This window comes from Anolis sagrei, chromosome 6, assembly GCF_037176765.1.
Source record: "Anolis sagrei isolate rAnoSag1 chromosome 6, rAnoSag1.mat, whole genome shotgun sequence".
NCBI lineage: Eukaryota > Metazoa > Chordata > Lepidosauria > Squamata > Dactyloidae > Anolis > Anolis sagrei.
In genome coordinates this window covers 16159603-16182745 of record NC_090026.1, presented here as the reverse complement: position 1 = coordinate 16182745, position 23143 = coordinate 16159603, and the positions used below count along the sequence as shown (strand labels likewise).

General features: G+C 44.0%; 1 protein-coding gene across 1 annotated transcript in view; it reads left to right on the top strand.

Annotated features, from left to right (window-relative positions):
* Positions 1–23143, top strand: part of ITGAL (integrin subunit alpha L) — a 69397-nt gene that overhangs the window by 29875 nt on the left and 16379 nt on the right. Inside the window, exons 8-21 of the mRNA XM_067469828.1 lie at positions 2975–3119; positions 4067–4205; positions 5731–5798; positions 8556–8688; positions 11421–11569; positions 14431–14568; positions 14663–14866; positions 16582–16712; positions 18370–18530; positions 20697–20848; positions 21020–21148; positions 22033–22106; positions 22536–22677; positions 22986–23090. Of these exons, the coding sequence (XP_067325929.1) occupies positions 2975–3119; positions 4067–4205; positions 5731–5798; positions 8556–8688; positions 11421–11569; positions 14431–14568; positions 14663–14866; positions 16582–16712; positions 18370–18530; positions 20697–20848; positions 21020–21148; positions 22033–22106; positions 22536–22677; positions 22986–23090 (1870 nt within the window). The remainder of the gene's footprint in view (positions 1–2974; positions 3120–4066; positions 4206–5730; positions 5799–8555; positions 8689–11420; positions 11570–14430; positions 14569–14662; positions 14867–16581; positions 16713–18369; positions 18531–20696; positions 20849–21019; positions 21149–22032; positions 22107–22535; positions 22678–22985; positions 23091–23143) is intronic.

The following is a 23143-nucleotide window of genomic DNA, read 5'->3' as shown; positions in this document are numbered from 1 at the left end:
AACGTCCTTGCAGACGGCCAATTCTCTCAAACCAGAAGAGACTTGCAGTTTCTCAAGTCACTCCTGACACAACAAAAAAAATAATGTAAATATCTGATATGCAGGATGTATTTTCATTCACTGGACCAAATTTGGCACAAATACCCAATACGCCCAAATTTGAATACTGGTAGAGTTGGGGGGGGGGGGTGATTTTGTCATTTGGGAGTTGCTGGGATTTATAGTTCGCCTACAATCAAAGATCATTCTGAACTCCACCAGCGATGGAATTTAACCAAACCTGACACACAGAACTCCCATGACAGACAGAAAATACTGGAAGGGTTTGGTGGGCATTGACCTTGAGTTTTGGAGTTGTAGTTCATCTACATCCAGAGAACAATGTGGACTCAAAGAATGATGGATCTGGACCAAACTTGGCACGAATACTCAATACAGTGTTCCCTCGCTACTTTACAGTTCACTTTTAGCGGACTCACTGTTTTGCGGGTTTTTGAAAATATTAATAAAAATATTAAATATTTACGTCCAGTGGAGGCCAGGGAGGCCAGGGACCACAGAAGTGCGGCAGCCTGAGACGCGGCAGGGGAGGCTTGCCTCCATGTCCTACTGCTATCTACGTAGCTCTGGAGGCTCTGCGGAGGCCAGGGAGGTAGTCCGGTGCCCTTGGGATGGGCCCAGAAGTGGGCAAGGAAGCACGGGCAAGAAAATAATATATAAAATATATAAAATCTATATATATAAATTTGTTAGGGGCATCCAACGAGGAAACAAAACTCAAAAACCCCCCAACGAAACTTAACCAAAATTCCCATGCCCATAACACAACCCACAAGGTACAAACATATCTACTCAAAATGAAAAACAACACAACAACACACTCACAAAACGGCAAAACAACAAAACTCAAAAAAACCCAACGAAACTTAACCAAAATCCCTGTGCCCATAACACAACCCACAAGGTACAAACATATCTACTCAAAATGAAAAACAACACAACACACTCACAAAACGGCAAAACAACTGAGCATGCGCATTGGCGCCCAGCCGCAAGTTCCATCGCGCACGCACATGGCGTTCCGGCCAACGTTCCCTCTGCAGAAACCATGCCCACTCCAAGCCCCGCCGCGCCGCTTCCCGCACACACACACCCCCTACCGCACACACACACGCAACCCCACGCTCCATCACTCCCCCCGCCGCCGCACACACACACGCAATCCCACGCTCCATCACTCCCCCCACCACCACACACACACGCAACCCCACTCCCCCCACCGCCGCACACACACACGCAACCCCACTCCCCCCGCCGCCGCACACACACACGCAACCCCAGGCTCCATCACTCCCCCCACCGCCGCACACACACACGCAACCCCACGCTCCATCACTCCCCCCACCGCCGCACACACACGCAACCCCACTCCCCCCGCCACCGCACACACACACGCAACCCCAGGCTCCATCACTCCCCTGCCCCAATCTTACCTCCTTTTACTTCAGGCCACCTCCAAACCCCACCCCGCCCCTTCCCGCCCTGTCAAAATCTAGGAAAGACAGGAAGGAAGGAAAGAAGGAAGAAAGAGAAAGGGAGGTAAAGAAAAAGGGGGAAGGAAGGAAAGTTAGAGGAAGAAGAAAAGGAAAGAAAAGAAAAGGAAAGATGGAAGGAAAGAAAAGAGAGACAGCAGAAGAGAAAGAAAAAGGGGGAAGGAAGGAAAGAGATAGAGAAAGAAGAGGAGAAGGAAAGATGGGAAGGAAGGAAGGAAGGAAGGAAGGAAGGAAGGAAGGAAGGAAGGAAGGAGGGAGGGAGGGAGGGAGGGAGGGAGGGAGGGAGGGAAAGAAGGAGAGAAAGAGGGAAGGTTGACCACAGCAACTCGTGGCGGGTAAAGGTTGTTATTTCTATTATTATGATGTTATTATTCCTCTTAGACCCTGGGGGAATGGGAGAGGTGTCAGGTCCCAGAGGCAATGCATTGCATTATTGTTATTGTTATGATGGTGGTGAAATAGAAGGAAATAAAAAGTGAAAGAAGGAAGCAAACAGGGAGGGAAGAAAGGCAAAGGAAGAAAGGGGGAGGGAATGAAGGAAAGAGAGAAGGATGAAACCAAGTAGTGAAAGAAGGAAAGAAAGAAAGAGGGAGAGAAGGAAGAAAGTAGAGAAAGGGGGAGGAAAAGGGGGAAGGAATAGGTAGGGACCTCTCTTTCATAATAGTCCAGATATCTACCTCAACTTTGATAAGTTTTACTATAGGCCACAGCAACGCGTGGCAGGGCACAGCTAGTAATGTATAAATATTAAAATTAATATGGCATCCCTGCTTTGCAGATTTTCACTTATCATGGGTGGTCCTGGAACGGAACCCCTGTGATAAGTGAGGGAACATTGTATGCCTAAATGTGAACATTGGTGGTCCCATCCCCCAGGTTGAGAAACTCCACTTTATAGTAAATTATTGTTTACAAGATTCTTTATAGTAAATCCAAAAACAGTGGGTTGTACCAAAGGCATACAGTCTAAAATAGTTCTGCGTACACATCCACACACAGAGAAAAGGAGGAACAATAAACCACAAAATGTACATTACACTTGCAAAAGAAATCATCCAGATAGAATCCAAACAAAACGAAACAAAAAACAAGAAGGTGACCAGAACAAAAGGAAGAAGGTGAGCAAAGGAAGAGAAAGCCTTTGGTTGGGCGAGAAGCCTAGAATTGGAAGAATGCAGACCTCAGGCAGGCTGGCAAAATAAATAAAATCTGAAAATGAGGGGCTAGGTTGTGTAGGGTTTTAAATGTCAACAGAAGAAGCTTATACTGATTCATAGAAGGGATGGGCAACCAAGGAAGAGATATCAAAATTGAGGTGATATAAACAAAACAATGGGCCAAAAATATCATTTTAGCATCAGAATGCTGAATGGAAGTACAATGGCATTCGGGTAACCTTTCCCCTTGTCTGCTGTTGCCAGGAATGACCTTTTCACTCCTGCACGTGGCATGCGCAAAGGAGCAAATAAAGCAATCATCCTAATCACCGATGGACAAGCCACAGATGAAGACCACGGAAGCATTGCTGCTGCCAGAAATATGGACATCATACGCCTTGCCATTGGGGTAAAGTATCCTGTAGCCCTGTGCTTCTGGCCTGCTAGGCAGGAGCTCTCTCCTTTGGACCTAACGGAAAGTTCTCCTTACTTTCAGTGGTTCTCAACCTTCTTAATGCCACGACCCCTTAATACAGTTCCTCATGTTGTGGTGACCCCTTAAGCAACAGAAAATACAGGGTTTGGTGGGCATTGAGCTTGAGTTTTGGAGTTGTAGTTCACCTACATCCAAAGAGCACTGTGGGCTCAAACAATGATGGATTGGAACCAGACTGGCACAGATTGAGTATATGCCCAAATATCAACATTGGTGGAGTTTGGGGAAAATAGACCTTGACATTTGGGAGTTGTAGTTGCTGGGATTTATAGTTCACCTACACTCAGAGAGTATTCTGAACATCACCAGCAATAGAATTGGCCCAGATTTCCCACACAGCACCTACATGACTAACAGAAAAAACTGTGTGTTGTCAAAGGCTTTCATAGCAGGAATCACTGGGTTGCTGTAAGTTTTTCGAGCTGTATAGCCATGTTCCAGAAGCATTCTCTCCTGATGTTTTGCCTGCATCTATGGCAGGCATCCTCAGACCTCACAACCTCTAATGATGCCTGCCATAGATGCAGGTGAGACATCAGGAGAGAATGCTTCTGGCACATGGCTAAACAGCCCAAAAAACTTACAGCAACCCAGAAAATACTGTGTTTTCTGATGGTCTCCTGGCACAATTTTCCTGTTGGCAATCCCCTTTCCAAATTCTACTTGTTCATCTGGCAAATAATAGTTTGGATGTGAGTGATTATAGGAAAATCAACCAATGCTGCCAAAACAACACATATGTTTTGAGTTTTTTTTTTGCTATCAACTCTGTTGGGCTCGTGTCATCCTGCTCTTCTTATCTCCAAGTATAGAAACCACAGAATCCTTCCACCTCATTTGGCTCTTCCTTTTCTCCCCAGATTGGGATCCATGTAACTCGAGATCAGCTTGAAATGCTTGCTTCTGAACCCCCCAGTGAATTTGTGAAGATCCTCGCCAGCTTTGAAGAACTAAAAGACAGCTTCTATGACCTCCAGTCAAAGATTTATGGCATTGAAGGTCTCACTTTGGTTTGATGTACAGGGAGAGGGAGGGAAGATGGGGAAAGAGACAAAGGTAGACACTTTTGGAACAGAATCAGGACCTCATCAGACGCAAGTCCTCTCCCGTTTCCACACATTTCTAAGACATTTCAGGGACAGAGTGCCACAGAGCCAATGTAAAACTATTTCCCATTGTCATCCATTGCCTTTCATCCCTGAAATGTAGTAAACTGTAAAAGAGATGGAGAGAAATAGTTTTCTGAGTTGAGAAAGAGGGGGAAGACAGATGAATATGTCAGATTCCTTGGGTCAGTTCGGTTCAGTGATAAGGCGCAATGGGCATTCCTATAGATGGTCTCCTACCAAACTTTGGAATTTTCTCCCAAAATCCTACTTTTTAAAAATTAATTAGAAATACCGAATTTTCAAGAGATCACCACTTTGTTTTTTCTGTCATTTCTCCTTTATATTATTCTTGGCTTTTGAAATGGCTCTACAGAACTTTGTTTTGGACTTCCACAATTAAGATTAGATTGGGAGGAAAGGAGCCTAGAAAAGGGGAAATGGTTTTAACCTGGAATGCTGTCTCTTGTATCTGATGGCGTTTGGGGCAGAACAATAGGATCCCATGGAAAGAAGTGATTTAAAACTGGTGTCAGTCTCCTTTAATGTAGGGTGCTTTCGGCGAGGCACGGGATTTCTTGGTTTTTGGATATTGTTGTTTGTCCTGATTTTTTAAAAAAAGTAATACTGACCTTGTGATGAATGTAAAAGATGAATGTATTGCCAACTCTTAATTTTCCACGTGTGTGTTTGATGGGGAGACAGAACTCAAAACAGGACTGTTGACAATATAAGAGAGGCGATTCTCTACTCTTAAAGGGATGGTCACCCATGCTTTTCCCTCTCAATGTGATGAGGTGCTTAATCTATGAAATTGTATTAGCAACTTTGTTATTTCAGTTAGCCTCTAAAGTACTACAAGAATTCTTTGTGTATAATGATGCTGATTTATAGTGCCATTTCCACCTAAGTATGGAGCATGTACCATATACAATACAATGATTTTTTTAAAATAACACTAAAAATACAGAAAAATCTTCAACATCCCACCAGGCTCTCTCCATCTCAGCAATATCAGGGCAACTCAGCAGTTTAATATAATGAATCAGAGGAAGATCTTCCTCCAATCAGAGATGTGCATAGGAGAAAGATAATTATTATTTGCCTGTAGATCTTAAATTCCTTTCCCATCTATTAGCCACTGTACCTCATGTCTTATATTCCACTGGCTGGATTAATTCAGTGCTGGAAGGCGACACAATGCACATTTTGTTTAAAGGCACACTCCACATCTACACATGACGGATGCTGGTAGATATAGTAGTTATATGTTTTCCAACTACACCTCAATTTGTTTAACACACCTATAGCTGTTCTTTCTTGGAAGTTAGTGTTGAGATCTATTCACTTCTGGAGGATAGAAGAGGACAGTGATTTATGCCAATGACTCTTACTCTTCCTGTCTATGTATCTTTCAGGTGCCAGTGACAAAAGTTCATTCCACCTGGAGATGTCATCCAGTGGATTCAGTGCCGATATATCCCAGGTAAGAGTAAACTATGGGTATTTTGAGGAATGAAGAGACTCACACACTGCAGTGATTCACCTGTATGAGCTTGGAAATAAGCGTCACTGAGTTCAATAAGACTCGCTCCCAGGGAAGGGTGTATCCCAGGAAGCACTTACATGAAACTGAACCGCTTTTTGCTGCATTGAAAGCTGTGGCACTGGAACTTGCTCTGAAGTATTTTATTTATTTATTTATTTCCAATATTTCTATCCCATTCCTTCTCAACCCCCGAAGGGGAAATCAGGATGGCTTACATTTGACAGCAATTCAATGCCACTACATAAGAGCAATATAATAACAATTAAAACAATAAGTAAAACATTCATTAAAACATTAAAAACAGTTTTAACAGCTATATCACCATTCCAGTCAATTCCATATCCAAAGTGCTATCTATGCCTGTTGTCCAAAACCCTGGTCCCAGAACCATGACCAATATTTTCCTAAAAGACAGGAGGGACAAAGCCGATCTTACCTTGGTGGGAAGCGAGTTCCACAGGCAGGGGGCCACCGCCGAGAAGGCCCAGTCTCTCATCACCACCAGATATATTTGCGACACTGGCGGGAGTGAGAGTAGGGCCTCCCCGAATGATCTCACACCGTGAGGCGGGACGTAGAGGGAGATATGTTCGGACAAGTAAGCTGGGCCAGAACTGTATATGTGCAGATATGTGCAGAATTGAGTTGTGCTTCATCTTTGGATTCACTTACTTGCACCTAGGGAAAAAATAATATCCATAAGAATTTGCTAGGATCTCAGGGCATAAAATTGTCTTGGAGGACCTAGAATATTCCTTGAGAACACCTTTTTAGAAAGCTTTAGGTCCTCCAACACAACTTTATGGCATGTTGGGACATGCCTTTTCCCTTCTTGGGCAAAGTCATGGAAAGCATGGTGGCCTCACAACTCCAGGTATTCTTGAGAGACACGGATTATCTGGATCCGGCACAGTCTGGCTTCAGACCGGGACATGGTACCGAGACGGTCTTGGTCGCCTTAGTGGATGATCTCCGCCGGGAGCTAGACAGGGGGAGTGTGTCCCTGTTGGTGCTTCTGGACCTCTCAGCGGCCTTCGATACCGTCGACCACGGTATTCTTCTGGGACGCCTTGCAGAGATGGGCCTTGGGGGCACCGCTTTGCGGTGGCTCCAGTCATTTCTGGAGGGTCGCACCCAGAAGGTGTTATTGGGGGACTCCTGTTCAACACCACAGCCTTTGACCTGTGGTGTTCCTCAGGGTTCCATCCTGTCCCCCATGCTGTTTAACATCTACATGAAGCCGCTGGGTGAGATCATCCGGAGTTTCGGGGTGCGGTGTCACCTGTACGCAGATGACGTCCAACTCTGTCACTCCTTCCCACCTGCTACTAAGGAGGCTGTCGAAGTCCTGAACCGGTGCCTGGCCGCTGTGACGGTCTGGATGAGGGCGAACAAACTGAAATTAAATCCAGACAAGACAGAGGTACTCCTGGTCAGTCGCAAGGCCGAACGGGGTATAGGGTTACAGCCTGTGCTGGACGGGGTCGCACTCCCCTTGAAGGCACAGGTTCGCAGCTTGGGTGTGACCCTGGATTCATCGCTGAGCTTGGATCCCCAGGTTTCAGCGGTGACCAGGGGAGCATTTGCACAGCTTCGGCTCGTGCGCCAGCTGCGCCCGTATCTTGGGAAGTCTGACTTGGCCACGGTGGTACACGCTTTGGTCACATCCCGCCTCGACTACTGCAACGCTCTCTACGTGGGGCTGCCCTTGAAGACGGCCCGGAAGCTCCAGCTAGTCCAGCGCGCGGCAGCCATGTTGTTAACTGGAGCGGGACGCAGGGAGCGCACAACGCCCTTGCTGTCCCAGCTCCACTGGCTGCCGATTGGCTACCGGGCCCAATTCAAGGTGCTGGTGCTAACCTACAAAGCCCTAAACGGTTCCGGCCCAAAATACCTTGAGTACCGCATCTCGGCCTACGAGCCCACGAGGACCTTGAGATCATCCGGGGAGGCCCTTCTCTCTGTCCCGCCTGCCTCACAGGCACGCTTGGCGGGGACTAGAGAGCGGGCCTTCTCGGTGGTGGCCCCCCGGCTGTGGAACTCCCTCCCTGCTGAAATTAGACAGGCGCCTTCCCTCATGGCCTTCCGTAAGGGCCTGAAGACCTGGCTCTTCGAAAAGGCCTTCAATTAAGTGCTATGTTTTGGAATGACCACCGGAATGGACTATGACCATGAGATTGACTATGACCCAAACAAGACGAAGCGGATTTTTAGTTTAATTAGTTGTGTGTTAGTTGATGTGCGTCATGATCTTGATTTACTGTAACTGTTGTCTTTATGTTCTTTGTTCTGTACACCGCCACGAGTCGCCTTCGGGCTGAGAGTGGCGGTTAACAAATGCAAATAATAAATAATAATAATAAATAGGAAGTGAGAGAATTCAATGGCATTTGGTTCTATCCGTGGTTTCACATATAGTGGCCCACCCAGTGATTCTTCTCTTAGAGATGTAGTGGTTTTTATTGTAATTGCTAGGAAAATGTCCCAAATGTCCATATTTACATCTCATGCTGCACTTTGCACTCACTCCATGTTACAGGAGCTTCTTGTTATCCATTCTTCTCTTAAGAACCTTCCAAGATTAAGAAATGAGCTCCTGGAGTTAAAATGACCCCCTGCCTTTGGGATGTAGAGTTTTTGCCTTCGTTTCCAAGTTCTCACAAGTTGCCAACCTCCTTATTCTCTCAACTGCAGGACCGAGTGGTTTTGGGTGCTGTCGGTGCGGACAACTGGGCTGGAGGGCTGCTGGAACAGCAGAAGGATCTCAGTAAAGAGCAGTTCATCTCTACACCTTCGTTCAGGAAGGAGATGGAAGGGGCATACTTGGGTGAGTGGCGAGAAAGCTGCAGTCCTCTTTTTCTCTGTGCCATTCACTCCAACATTTCATAATTGGTTTATTAAGTTAGTTTGGTTGTCATAAATGTATTTGTTTCCTTTTTTTTATTGAAGCAGCCCCAGTCATCCTTCTTATGGGGCAGTCATGACCCTATTAAAGTGGGCAGTATATGGCCTTCTGCATGTCACTGGGGACTTCATCACATTGGAGCTGGGAAGTGTTTGGCAGAGTAGAGCTCAGTCATACTCCATGTTGAAATGAAACGGTTGATTTCCCTACCTTCATCACACTGTTAAATCTATCAGTGTTACTCGGTTATACTCAGTATTCTGGGTCACAACTTTCTCTATCTCCTCCAAACCATTGACAATGCTGGATACCATTGATGGGAGTTGCTATCTAACAACATCTGGAAGGCCACATCTTTCCCATTCCAGCAGCTTAGCAGTGCCTTATAATTTGTCCAAAGCCCCTGTGGCTTGTTCTTTTTGTTGCCATTAACACAACAGGTGCAATGAGAGGCAAATAGGCATTTCTGCATGCAGTGACTCCAGCTGTCACCAGATTTGATTGTTATTATTAGCAAAAGGAAGTCACATAAAAGCCAGGTAAATGGAAGAGGAAGGAAATGAAGAACATTTTCCGTTGTGAAAATGCAGGATGAAGCAAACCACCAACTCCTTTGGCCTCAGCTAGAGGGAAGTGTGTTGGGTGAGTGGGCTTCTTAACAAAAGTTCCTTCTCATAAATGTACAGCAGAGTAACTTATTAGCAGCAGCATGACCCAGCACCAGTAGCCAAAAGTGATAAAAAGAACAAAAATACACAGACCAATGTTATCTCTTCCATAGGAGGCTTTTCTTTATAGCAAAATAATATGGTTGCACTATTTACAAGAACAAGGTTTATATAAACACAATAAAGTTCTTTATACTTCCTTCTTTGCTTCCACGCTGGGCTTCTTTCTCATGCAGATAAAAGGCTCCACTCTCACAGAGCCTCTTCTCACACTAAACTTACTCAGGAGCTTCACACAGTAGCTTTTTACACACAACAGCGCACAAGGTCTTCAACCTGGGGCTTCTCTAACCCAAGCCTTCTCACACCAGGCCTCTCACACACTGAGGCCTACTAATTCTGAGGCCTACTCACACTGGAAATGTAGCAGCATGATAAGAGAGATAATACCAAAAGATATCCTTTCTGGAGAAAGAAAAGTACATCTATTTCCAGCTGGGACCCTGGAGTGGAGCTGTGTCCAAAAGCAACACAGAGTGAGGATAAAGGCATTGGCCTTACATTTTATACCTCTCCAAATGCAGGCAAACAAAGAAACATGCTTCTACATACATTGACATCATCATTTTGTCACCTTAGCATCATAAAAATATCAGGAGCCCCCGGTGGCACAGTGGGTTAAACCCCTGTGCCGGCAGGACTGAAGACCGACAGGTCGCAGGTTCGAATTCGGGGAGAGGCAGATGAGCTCCCTCTATCAGCTCCAGCTCCTCATGCGGGGACATGAGAGAAGCCTCCCACAAGGATGATAAAAACATCAAATCATCCAGGCGTTCCCTGGGCAACGTCCTTGCAGACGACCAATTCTCTCACACCAGAAACGACTTGCAGTTTCTCAAGTCGCTCCTGACATGACAAAATAAATAAATAAATAGAAATATCAAATTTGATCTTCCAACATGCAAAGGGCATGTATCTATATTTTTTCTAGGAACAGTTTACAGCTTACATCAATCCACCATGAGGCCTACTTTGACCTGTCAGGAGGGAGGGGGATAAGCTCCTTACTTTTTACTTCTCCTGTCAGCTTGGGTTTCTGATACAGAGAGAGCCTGATTTTTCTTACATTTCAGTCCTTCTAAAGTACATACAATTTATATATAAATAAATATCTATATTTCCAATATCTCCCCCTCAAGACCTATTAACACTGAGGTTTACTTCACACTGAGGCCTCTCTCAGACTGAAGCCTCTTCATACAGAGGGCAAATAACACTGAGGCATACTAAGCTACAAACACACCTACTTATATTGAACTGCAGCTTTTGCTGAGTCATTGCATCCATTACACCCTTTCAGTGCTTGACTCACATTTTTGTAATTAAAAACACCTAGTTAATTTTTAATATTTCTGACAAAGTGGGCATTCGCAGCTTCTTCTTTTCCCAAATACATTCCATGGGATTACAAATTCCCCAGTTTCTCATCTAATGTAGGTGTTTCCCACAGAAGACTGACAGTGAGACTGAAAACTCGAGTCCAAGAATACATCTAGATTTTAGAATTAATGCAGTTTTACTCTACTTTAACTGCCATGGTTCTATAATATGAAATTCTGGGAGTTATAGTTTAGTGAAACACCAGTAGTCTTTGTCAGGGAAGGATAAAAACCTTATAAAACTACAGCTCCCAGGGTTCCATAGTGCCAAACTGTAGTTATTTTACATCATAGATGCACCCCATCTAGAGCTGGAAAGAACCAGGTTGGAAAAGTCTAGTATATTGATCTCTATTTTGATATTACTTTGGTGAATCTGTTGGCATAGCCACCATATTAAGGTAGTAGGCATGCCTTGAAAATTTCTAGTCTTCCCTATTTTAATTTTTTTAATTCAACAGAGGAACATTTTCTATGCAAAAGCACCCTAATAACTATCACTATTTCTCCTTTGATCTTTCTACACATTTTTTTGTTTCCCTTCCAGGTTATGCCCTGAAATTCCTACAGCACCAGCAAAAAGAACTATATGCTGCTGGTGCCCCTCGATACCAACATTTGGGAAGAGTCTTCATCTTTGAAGTCAATGCCACAACTAGTAACTGGACATTAAAGCAAGAGATCGAAGGGCAGCAGGTGAGAAATCGTGGAGACCAGAAAGTCTGGTCAGCTCTGATAATGAACAAACATACTGTGTCTGGAATGTGTTTGGGAAAACCAAAACGCATGTGGTGAAGCTGAAGGGGACAAGAGACAAGGACCTGATTTAATTTGATTATAGCAATAGCGTAAAGAGTAGCTTTGATTAAATAAATCTTAGTGTTTTCTTAGTGTTTGTTTGTTGTTTATTCATTCAGTCGCTTCCGACTCTTTGTGACCTCATGGACCAGCCCAGGCCAGAGCTCTGTCGGCCGTCACCTCCCCCAGCTCCTTTAGAGTCAAGCCAGTCACTTCAAGGATCCCATCCATCCATCTTGCCCTTGGTCGGTCCCTCTTCCTCTTTCCTTCCATTTTCCCCAGCATCATTGTCTTCTCTAAACTTTCTTGTCTTCTCATGATGTGGCCAAAGTACTTCATCTTTGCCTCTAATATCCTTCCCTCCAGTAAGCATGTTCCGTCTCCCAGGAGTCTGGTTTACATTACCTTTTTAGTGCTTGGAGTGTCTTCCCCTTGCATTTCTCTCAGGGCTGCTGCAGCTTTGCAAAACCCTAAAAGGTTAGCAGTATCAGAGTCTGCAAAGCCAGCCTGCAGGCCTCTTTGCAACTATTGGCCTAGAGAGCAGCTCTTTGGGTTTAGAGCCCGCCCTTTCTCCCAGGGAAGGGATCTCCATTTCTCCCCTGCTTTTTCAGTCTAAAGGAAGAATTCAGATGTGCTGGTAGCCAGATCAGGATAGCTATGAGAAACCATTGCAAGTACTATTGAGATATTGAGTTAATATAGATAGATATTCAATATTGAGTTATAGACAACTATTGAGCTACAGAGAACTATTGAGCTATATTGAGTTAGATAGATAGTATTGAGCATTTGCCTCCAAAGCTAACTTTGAGCAATAGGTAGTCCCCTGACATTAAGTCCAGTCATGTCTGACTCTGAGGTGTGGTGCTCATCTCCATTTCTAAGCCGAAGAGCCAGCGTTGTCCGTAGACACCTCCAAGGTCATGTGGCTGGCATGACTGCATGGAGCGCTGTTACCTTACTTTGAGCAATAGATAGGGGGAAAAACTGCTTTTTTCTGATCATAGGAGCTCAAGGATAGGGTAAAGGGATTCCAGAATTCCTTCTACCTTTTGGGAAAGGGTACCTCAATAACTGAAAGAAAGCTCATCTCTATGCTTTACCAACTAACTGTTTGTAACTTTGATAAGCTGTGCCAAGTCTACAAAGACTTTGGAAATAAATGTTCCGTTTGCTGTTCCATACTTGAAGTGGACTCAGAAAGTTTGAGCTTTTAAAGACAGATCCCAGCCCAGACAAAGAGAGCAGCACATCACAGTCTTATTTTTAAGGCGTCTGAGTGTGATGGCACAGAGCAGTTGGGCTTTATTTCCTGAAGTATGGACTGGTTTCCCCCATCACCACAGTTCAAAAGCATCTATCTTCTTTCGCTCAGTCTTCCTTATGGTCCAGCTCTCACATCTGTAGGTTACTACGGGGAATATCATTGCTTTGACTATGCGGATCTTCGTTGCCAGTGTGATGTCTCTACTCTTCACTAATTTATCGAGATTGGTCATTGTTCTCCTCCCAAGAAGTAAGCGTCTTCTGATTTCCTGGCTGCAGTCTGCGTCTGCAGTAATCTTTACACCTAGAAGTACCAAGTCTGTCACTGCCTCCATGTTTTCTCTCTCTATTTGCCAGTTATCAATCAGTCCAGTTGCCAGAATCTTGCTTTTTTTATGTTTAACTGCAACCCAGCTTTTTCACTTTCTTCTTTCACCTTGATTAGAAGGCTCCTCAGCTCCTCCTCGCTTTCAGCCATCAAAGTTGTATCATCTGCATATCTAAGGTTTCTTAGAATTAGAAGAAAACAGTTGGAGGGTCTGCCATGAGAGGAAAAGGCTGATAGGACAATAAACCCAAAACACTACCAAAGGGAGGCAATAAAACAACCCATCGCCTACCCATCGCTTCCTTAGTTATGCAACAGGAATCAATTGAAAGTCTGCATGGAATGTCAAGCCAGAGTACTCACATAGGCTGGACAGAGCAATAAACATAATAAAAGAAGAAAGTTCAAAACAGAAAGGGTATTTTTATTGAATCAAATGAAAGCCTCAAACAGGACCCAGGAAATCAAGGTGGGAAAATTGTGGGGAAATTGCTTACTTGAACTATCAAAGTACCATATGTGCAGGTGAAAGGGAATAGAAACCATGAGAAAGGGAGATGCACAAAGAAGCATGAAGGTGTGGAATGTAATTGGAAATCTTATAGAAGACTCAACTGAGCTGCGTCTCGGGGTGGTGCCTTCTTTTCACGCTGTCACCCGGAGCTCTCTATTTGCAAATACAGTCTCTCGTATCCCTATGTCCCTCCCAACACTTCATTGGGAACCGGACTTTGGGAAGTTCCAGGGTTTGCAATGCCAAATGGTGGTCAAAATAAAAACATTAATGAGGAAGAATACACATTCAGGGAGAGGCTGCAGCAGTTTGCTTTTGCCTAAACCTATTGGGAAGCACAAGATTGTTTCCTCTTCCATCCTCTCCCTCTTGCTGAGTTAATTGAATGCTAATTAAAGTCAGTTGAAGACAAAGGGAAATGTTTTCGATCTGAATCTTGCTTTTACATTGTTGGTTTTCCTCCACCCATTTCCTCCCAGCTTCAGTCTCTGCAGGATTAGTTATGGGGAAATAACTTTCTATAAGATTGTAGCTAAACAGTGCATTTTGAGCATTTGAAAGCATTCTGTATATAGTAAGCATGTCATACCTAGAAGTAGTCTCTGGATTGTTTATTTATCTTTAATTCTTTTTTTTCTTTTTTTTTTGCAGACTGGGTCATATTTTGGAGGAGTTCTCTGCGCTTTAGATGTAGACAGTGACCAGGAAACTGACTTTCTTCTCATTGGGGCCCCATTTCATTTTACAGAGACAGAAGGAGGTCGCGTTTACGTGTACGGCTGGGAGGAGGTGAGCAAATGGGGCAAAAAGAGTGGGAAGTATTTGTGGGGAGGGTATTTCCACAATGCATCAGAGACTATGAAAAACTACCCTCTCCTTCCAGGATCAGTTTGTCCTTCTAGGGGAGCTTAAGGGGGACCCCGGATACCCCTTGGGCAGATTTGGAGCAGCCATTTCAGACCTGGCGGACATCAGTGGCGATGGACTGATGGATGTGGCAGTGGGAGCCCCCCTGGAAGACGAAGAGAGGGGCACTGTGTACATTTATAATGGCCTTCAACATAAATTGCTAACACACTATAGCCAGGTAAGAGAGCATCGCAGGGATGGGCATCCCAACATGAGATCTGCTAGCTTTGCTGTCAGGCCACCTTCAATGTGTGGCAGTCCTATGAATGAGAGACCCCCAAGAGACTCAATACTACTTTTCCATGGTGCTGGGATCATATGTTCCTGTGAGACAAGAGTAAACAAGCTTCTGTTGAACAACCTGTCTAAAAGTGTCGAACACCTTACTGCTATTAAGGGAGAAACTATGGGGTGGCAGTATTGTTCTGGGGCAATGCTGGTGGAAGAGAGATAACAGCACTAGTACTCCAGTGCACTCTTGTCAGTACTGCACAAAAGGAAGCAATGGAAAGCTACTTGGATCTACACAGCCTTAAAATGCAGTTCAAATTGCATTATATAGATCTACACTGACCATATAATGCAGTTCAAATTTAATGTAGATAACAATAGAGCAGTGGTTCCCAACCACAGTGTGATCCACAGACCACCAGTGGTCTGCAAGGACTAAAATATGGTCCAGTTACTACACCATTGCAACACCCCACGGACCATGCCCCCTTCCTCATGGCTGTGCGTCCATGGTTAGGAAGCGAGAGAAAGCCATTAGGGACAGTTTCTTGGGTCTTGCGCTCCTCTTTTTGTATTTTTTTCAACCTCAGTCCCCTACCCCCCCCCTTTTTTTTTTACACGAGCGTTAACAAAATCCACAAATAATAACACAGCCCAACCATAAACATTCTTAGTGTCTTCTTTTTTAAGCCGGTGCCTGGGATTATTTTGGGTGCTGATTCAGAAAATCGCATTAGTTAGACCACATCAGCTCTAGATTATTAAATATGGTTTTCTGTGGGTGAGCAGATGTTGACTACTGGATGGCATATGTTCAGTATCAGAAACTAGAGCTGAGGTGGTCTCTCCAATGCAATTTTCTGAATCAGCACCCCAAATAAATAAACCGAACCTAAGTTGACCAAAAACTGATTTGTAACCCTTTTGGTACTAATGTTGGAGAGTGGTCCCTGGTCAAAGTGGTCCCTGGTCAAGTGGTCCCTGGTCAAAAAAGGTTGTGAACCACTGCAATAGAGGGAATACCACAATAAGACCAATTGCTCTGAGTAAGGTGGGATTCTCACTCTGTTGAAGGTTTTCAAGCAGAAGTTCGTCAACTATGTATAAAGCAGTGGTTCTCAACCTGTGGGTCCCCAGATGTTTTGGCCTTCAACTCCCAGAAATCCTAATTTCTGGGAGTTGTAGGCCAAAACACCTGGGGACCCACAGGTTGAGAACCACTGCTCTAAAGGATGCTTTAACTCTGGATTTTCCCCACCAAGGGATTGCTCTAGAGATGAATACTGTATCAATAACACTAAAAATAAGTGGGTCCAGCAACCTTGAGAACTTCTGATGGATGTAGTCACAGCCTTTTCTGTATGCAATTCACAAGAGTCCAAAGGCTCATCTAATGTGTTAAACAACAACTCTCAGAACCATAGGAGCCTGGGAGAGTGTGCCCTTGGCTGTTTATATTCCAAAACAAACACAGCATAGCTGTATGTGTCTTCTAATCACTGTTAAAACCACACAAAATGGAAGCCATCACCACATCTTATTTCAGCCATTTCCACAAGTCAGATTTGGGGTATATGAATGGGTGTATTACTTTGTCTGTGTGTAATCTGTTGCCACATTGCTCCTTTGCTTTTCTCAACCAGTGACATTTCTGTCTTGCAGAAAATTACAGGAGCCAGCATTTCTCCTGGCTTGCAATTCTTTGGACAATCAATTCATGGAAAAACAGACCTCAACAAAGATGGCCTCATAGACATCACAGTGGGAGCCCTGGGAAAAGTGGTGGTCCTCCGGTGAGTGGTTGAGAACCAAGGCTTCTAAGATAGAGGCTACTGAAGCCCAGCTCAGATATGTTTCTCAGGTCCCTTCTACACTGCTAGGTAATCCAGGTTACTTACTTAGGCGATCCCTTGTAGCCTAAGGATGATGGTCCTCCAAGTGTAGTGGCTTGGTGGTGGGTCCATAGGTGGCTGTGGAGTCCTATTCTTGATCCACATGTTCTTCCACAGTGAGGACATCGGTTTCCAGGTGGAAGGTGGTCCCGGTCAAGGTTGGCTTGATGCACCTTCTTCTTGGCACATTTCTCACTTTCGTCCTCCTTTCATGCCTCTTTGAATTCCTCAGCACTGCTGGTCACAGCTGACCTCCAGTTAGAGTGCTCGAGGGCCGGGGCTTCCCAGTTCTTGGTGTTTATGGGCCCTTTCACACAGCCCTATATCCCAGAATCTCAAGGCATATAATACCACATTATCTGAACTGGATTATCTTAGTCTGCACTGCCATATAATCCAGTTCAAAGCAGATAATGTGGATTTTATATATCTGTATAGAAGGGGTCTCAGGCTGTCTATTGGTTCAATGGAAAGTTGTTCCAATTCGCAGCCCCTTTTCACCTGAGAAAACGGGTCATGGGCTGTGTTAACAGTACATCAAACATTTTTTGATATTACAGCCCAACAAAAAAAATTCTTAATATCTTGATTTTTAGGCCTGTTCCTGAGATTAGTTAGGTGCTGATTTAGAAAAATGCATTGGATAGACCACATCAGCTCTAGTTTATTACATTTGGTTATCGTTGTTTTCTATGAGCGAGCAGATGGCAACTGGCAGATGTCATATGTTCTGTATCTCCAAAACTAGAGCTAATAGGGGAAATCTGGTGCCATTTTTGTAATCAGTGTGTCAAATATGTTAGGGCATGTAAAAAGATCAGTTGGTGCAAAGCACGAAGCTGATTGGTTGGGTCACGCCCAAGAAGCTAGCTGAGCCCAGAAGCTTTGGCAACAGTTACATATTTGAGCTTTAGCTGAGCAGCAGCTTAGAGGGAAAGACAGTTTTACTTGACAAGCTACTGGAAAAGGATCTTCCACATGGACACCTAAATACCATTTCGGTTGAGGCAGCAAACTGTGTGTTGACCAGTGTAATAAATCAGCATTTACAAGGTTTGCTGAACAGGTAGATTTTCCATTTTATGAAGCACGGCTGAAGCAATTTCTGCAGAGTTCACTATAAACATAACATATTAATATATTTGTGGGGTTACTATGACAATGTTTAGGTGCTGTTCAGAAATCTTTTACTGTTGCCAAATCTTTCATGATCCCAACATTGAGGCAAGGGGACCCTTAGTTTAAGTTTAAGAAGTGTATGTTTAAGAAACAGTGCTCTAAAGAACACCAAGTAATTATTGTCACTAGGTTGCTGTGAGTTTTCCGGGCTGTATGGCCATGTTCCAGAAGCATTCTCTCCTGGCGGTTTGCCCACATCTATAGCAGGCATCTTTAAAGGTTGAGAGGTCTGTTGGAGACTAGGCAAGTAAGGTTTATATATCTGTGGAGTCTTCTGGAACATGGCCATACAGCCTGGCAAACTCACAGCAACCCAGTGATTCTAGTCATGAAAGCCTTTGACAACACATTAATTATTGTCCTTCCCTGGTACCTGCAGTTCCAGACCCATTGTCACAGTGGTCCCACAGGTGACATTCTTGCACAAGGAGATCCCAGTGGAAGATGTGGAATGTTTGGGAGATGCCACCCAGTGGAGGAACAAGGGGTTCGGTCTCAACATCTGCTTCAACACCAGCTTGGCTACTCAGAGCTATCAAGGTGAGGTGGGTTGTTGGAGCCCAGAACTAAACCTTGGTGTAAAGAACCAGATGTACGAGGGGCTGCTGATAAATCTTTGGCTTTGTGTTCTTGCTTTGTTTCTATGGTAACGAATGTTACATCACATGAAAACCTTATGTGTCTAATATATGTTTTCAAAATGTTGTGCTGGTAGCTTATGGCAAGAGTGATCTAGGCATGCGGGAAAACAAAATGGCAAAGTCTAAGGCGATATTCACAGCAAATGAGATCAGAGGAGTGATAAAATTCTTGTTTTTGCAAGGAAAGTCTGCGAATGATATTCATGGTGGTATGTCGCAGACATTGGGGGATCAATGCCCTTCATATTCTACAATTAAGAACTGGGTTGCCAAATTTAAAATGGGCCACTTCAGCACCAATGATGAGGAATGTCCTGGACAACCCAGAGTAGTCGTTGTTCCAGAGATCGTCGATGCTGTGCACAACCTCATACTGGAGAATAGGCGAATTTCAGCTAAAGCAGTGGTTCTCAACCTACCTAATGTCGCGACCCCTTAATACAGTTCCTTATGTTGTGGTGACCCCCAACCATAACATTATTTTTGTTGCTACTTCATAACTGTGATTTCGCTACTGTTATGAATCGTAATGTAAATATCTGATATGCAGGATGGATTTTATTCACTGGACCAAATTTGGCACAAATACCCGATACGCCCAAGTTTGAATACTGGTGGGGTTGGAGGAGATTGATGTTGTCATTTGGGAGTTGTAGTTGCTGGGATTCATAGTTCGCCTACAATCAAAGAGCTTTCTGAACTCCACCAACAATGGAATTGAACCAGACCTGGCCACACAGAAATCCCATGACCAACAGAAAATGCTAGAACGGCCTGGTGGGCATTGACCTTGAGTTTGGGAGTTGTAGTTCACCTAAATCCAGAGAGCACTGTGGACTCAAACAATGATCAATCTGGACCAAACTTGGCCCGAACACTCAATATGTTCGAATGTGGACTCTGGTGGCGTTTGGGGAAGATAGACCTTGACATTTGGGAATTGTAGTTGCTGGGATTTATAGTTCACCTACAACCAAAGAGCATTCTGAACCCCACCAATGATAGAATTAGGCCAAACTTCCCACACAGAACCCCCATGACCAACAGAAAATATTGTATATTCTGATGGTCTTCGGGGACCCCTCTGACACTCCCTCGTGACCCTCCCCGGGGTCCCGACCCCCAGGTTGAGAAACACTGAGATAAAGGAATAGCAGACATCATGGGGATTGCTCATGAACGTGTTTGTGTCATTATCCATGAAATTTGAACATGAAGAAGCTCTCTGCAAAGTGGGTCCCCAAATGTTTGACAACAGATCAGAAAAGCATGCGAGTGAAAACTTCCCGGTTCATTTGTCAGCGTTTCCGGACTGATAAGAACTTCCTAGATTGACTGGTCACTATGGATGAGACATGGATTTATTTGTATGACCCTGAAACCAAGGAGCAGTCAAAAGAGTGGAGGCACAGTGGTTCTCCTCATCCAAAGAAGGGTGCAAAAATCAGCCACTAAGGTGATGGCATCTGTGTTCTGGGATAAGGAGGGCGTGCTGCTAGTGGACTACCTTCAAAATGGTTCCATCATCAATGCAAGGCATTACACTGAACTTTTGAACCAATTGAAGGTAGTTCTGAAGGCCAAAAGGCATGGCAAGCTGACCAAAGTAATCTTGTTCCTGCAAGACAATGCCTCTGCTCACACTGCACAAGAGACCATGGCAAAACTGGTGGAGCTAGGCTTCCAGCTGGTTGACCACCCACCTTATTCACTGGCTCTAGCTTCCTCTAGCTTCCTCCGACTATCATGTTTCAAAACCTGAATAAACACCCCAAGGGTACAAAATTTCACATCATTTCCGATGCCATGGCTGCTACGGATAACTGGTTTGAGGCACAACCGAAATCCTTCTTTTCACAAGGCTTACAGAACTTGGAATACCAATGTAAGAAGTGTGTTGATATTAGTGGAGAGTATGTAGAGTAAATGCAAAGTTTCATCTTCCTATCTCGTTTCTTTCTGGGTAAAGCCAAAGACTTATCAGCAGCGCCTCATACCTCTTACACATCTGGACATTTTGAGGTTCCCCATTCCTGCCTCATAGCTTCTCATTCCCTCTTTCCAGGTCCTCTCTCTGCCATTCTCTCCTTCCATTTGGAGATTGATTCCAACAGAATGAAGAACCGAGGAGTATTTAGGAATGGCAAGAGGACCACAAATGGGGTCCAAAAAACCACTCTGGGACAAGTGTGTGTTCAGGAAACGATAAACATCACGGTAAACAGGGATTTATTCTTATTTTGCTGAACTTTGTTTGAGTGGGGAATCCGGCGGCCATTTAGAACAATGCTTCCTGAGCATTGCCAAAACTGAAGCCACTTCTGGGACAGAGTTAGGAGAAGCCTGATTTAAATGTCTAAGTGTTGTGTTGTCTCTACAACCTTTTAGAACTGCATTGAAGATTACATCTCACCTATCAAGCTCTTTGTGAACTTCTCTTTGAGCAGCGATGAGAACCATGATGAGAGTCATCCAAGGCCTGTCCAGAACTCATTAAGCAACACAACAACCGTAGAGGTAAAAGCAAGTCCTGGACAGAAAGTGGATTTAGCAGAGACATTCGACTGGATGTTTTGGCTAGGGCACAGAATTTAGTAGTTTCTGCTAGAAAAGGAGTGGACAATTAGGAGAAAGGTGCAGACACGTATGAAATGTGGTGAAGGAAGAAATCTTAGCAGAACTTGAGAACCTTGATTTTTAAGAGTGTAGCTCTAATAATTTCCCATAGCACTGTCATAAGCCATGTTGCCTGGATATTTTTGAAGTTGTTATCCAGTAATAGCTTTTCAAAGCTGTATATTTGGAATGCAGGAAACTAGCTATAAATTCTGCTGTGTAAGAACACTCATGGAAATAACCTTCATAATAGAATACTACTTGGCCCACCACATTTGCAGATTTGCTTTTGTGGATTTGATTAAAATGTTCATTCTAAGACTCTTAGGTCCTCCAGGTGATTGCGTGGTCAACATCTGGCAGAAGCTGACTACAGAGTCATATTGATAAACCTAGAGGTTCCTAACGAGGTGACCTATCAAATACAAAAGTAGCGGCTTTTTGTCTCCCCAGCTTTCCCTCATAGTCTCTCAGACCAGCGTAATCTATTTTATGGTCCTATTTGTAAACAAAGACTTTCGTTGATCTCCGTAGTTACAGGTGGTTTCTCCTAGGAACCCTCCTTATCACTCAGCTCTTCACTCAATCCCTTATCTGCTGTTGCTACTTCTGACTCCTTCAACTGGCCTTGAGGCCCTGCACTTTATGAGCCTGTTTTCTCTCAGTTAAATCATCAGCCTCTGACTGATCTACAACACAAATGTAGTAGAGTTGAATAAGAGGATGCACTACATTGAACAGCGCTAGTATATTAACAATTGTTTTTCTTTTGGAAAATATGTTAGATTCCTTTTTCGAAGAACTGCGGGACAGATGATAAGTGTGTGGCTGATATGCAAATCTCATTCCATAATTCAGGGTAAGTAGAACATTGTCCATAAACATGTTCTATGTAAATATGACCTAAAGTATTTAGTGAATTCTCGACTGAGGTGAGATGTGAATGGTATGCCAGCTTTCTAGTTTATAAAGAGAAGGAAAGCCTTCTGAGTGAGGAAGCAAGTATTTCTATGTATTGCCAAAGGCTTTCAAGGCTGGGATCACTCGGCTGCTGTAGGTTTTTCGGGCTGTATGGCCATGTTCTAGAAGCATTTTCTCCTGACGTTTTGCCTGCATCTGTGGCAAGCATCCTCTGAGGTTGCGAGGACCTCACAACCTCTGAGGATGCCTGCCACAGATGCAGGCAAAACGTCAGGAGAAAATGCTTCTAGAACATGGCCATACAGCCCGAAAAATGTACAACAACCAAGTATTTCTAATCAAGACGTCCTAACTCTTTTTTGAACAGTTCTCAGGAGCTGGTGATATCTCCCAAACGTTACCTGAACATGAACTTGGAGCTGAGGAACCCACGAGAGAATGCATACTACCCAACCCTCCATGTGCTTCACATGCCTGGCCTCTCCTTCCGCAAGGCTTCTGTGCTCAAAGTGAGTATTCTGTCTGTATAAAGTAATCATAGACACACTGTGGAAATAGTGTTATAATTCTGCCAATCTATCATTTTAGACAATTTCTTCATTCTACCATACTATCTTAATTTATTTTTCAATCTTCAAAATTTACCAGTGTTTTGACATTTCCTTTTAAAAAAAATGATATAAATGGTTCACATTCTTCTGATTATTATTTCTCAATGGGGCGAGTGGGGAAACTAGTTGAAATGTATGTATGCAGCAATATTGCACATTGCTGGTAGAAGGGGAAGCTTTGATAAACCCCTTGTCTTTTCATGTAGCCCAATCACCTGATCATCGTGAACTGTGACGGCATGCAGGTGAATCGTGAGCACAGGGGCCTCTCTTGCAATATCAGCCACCCAATCTTTAGGGATAACACAGAGGTGAGTACCACTGAATGAGCAGTTCAGGGCATTTCAATGTACTAATAGGAACA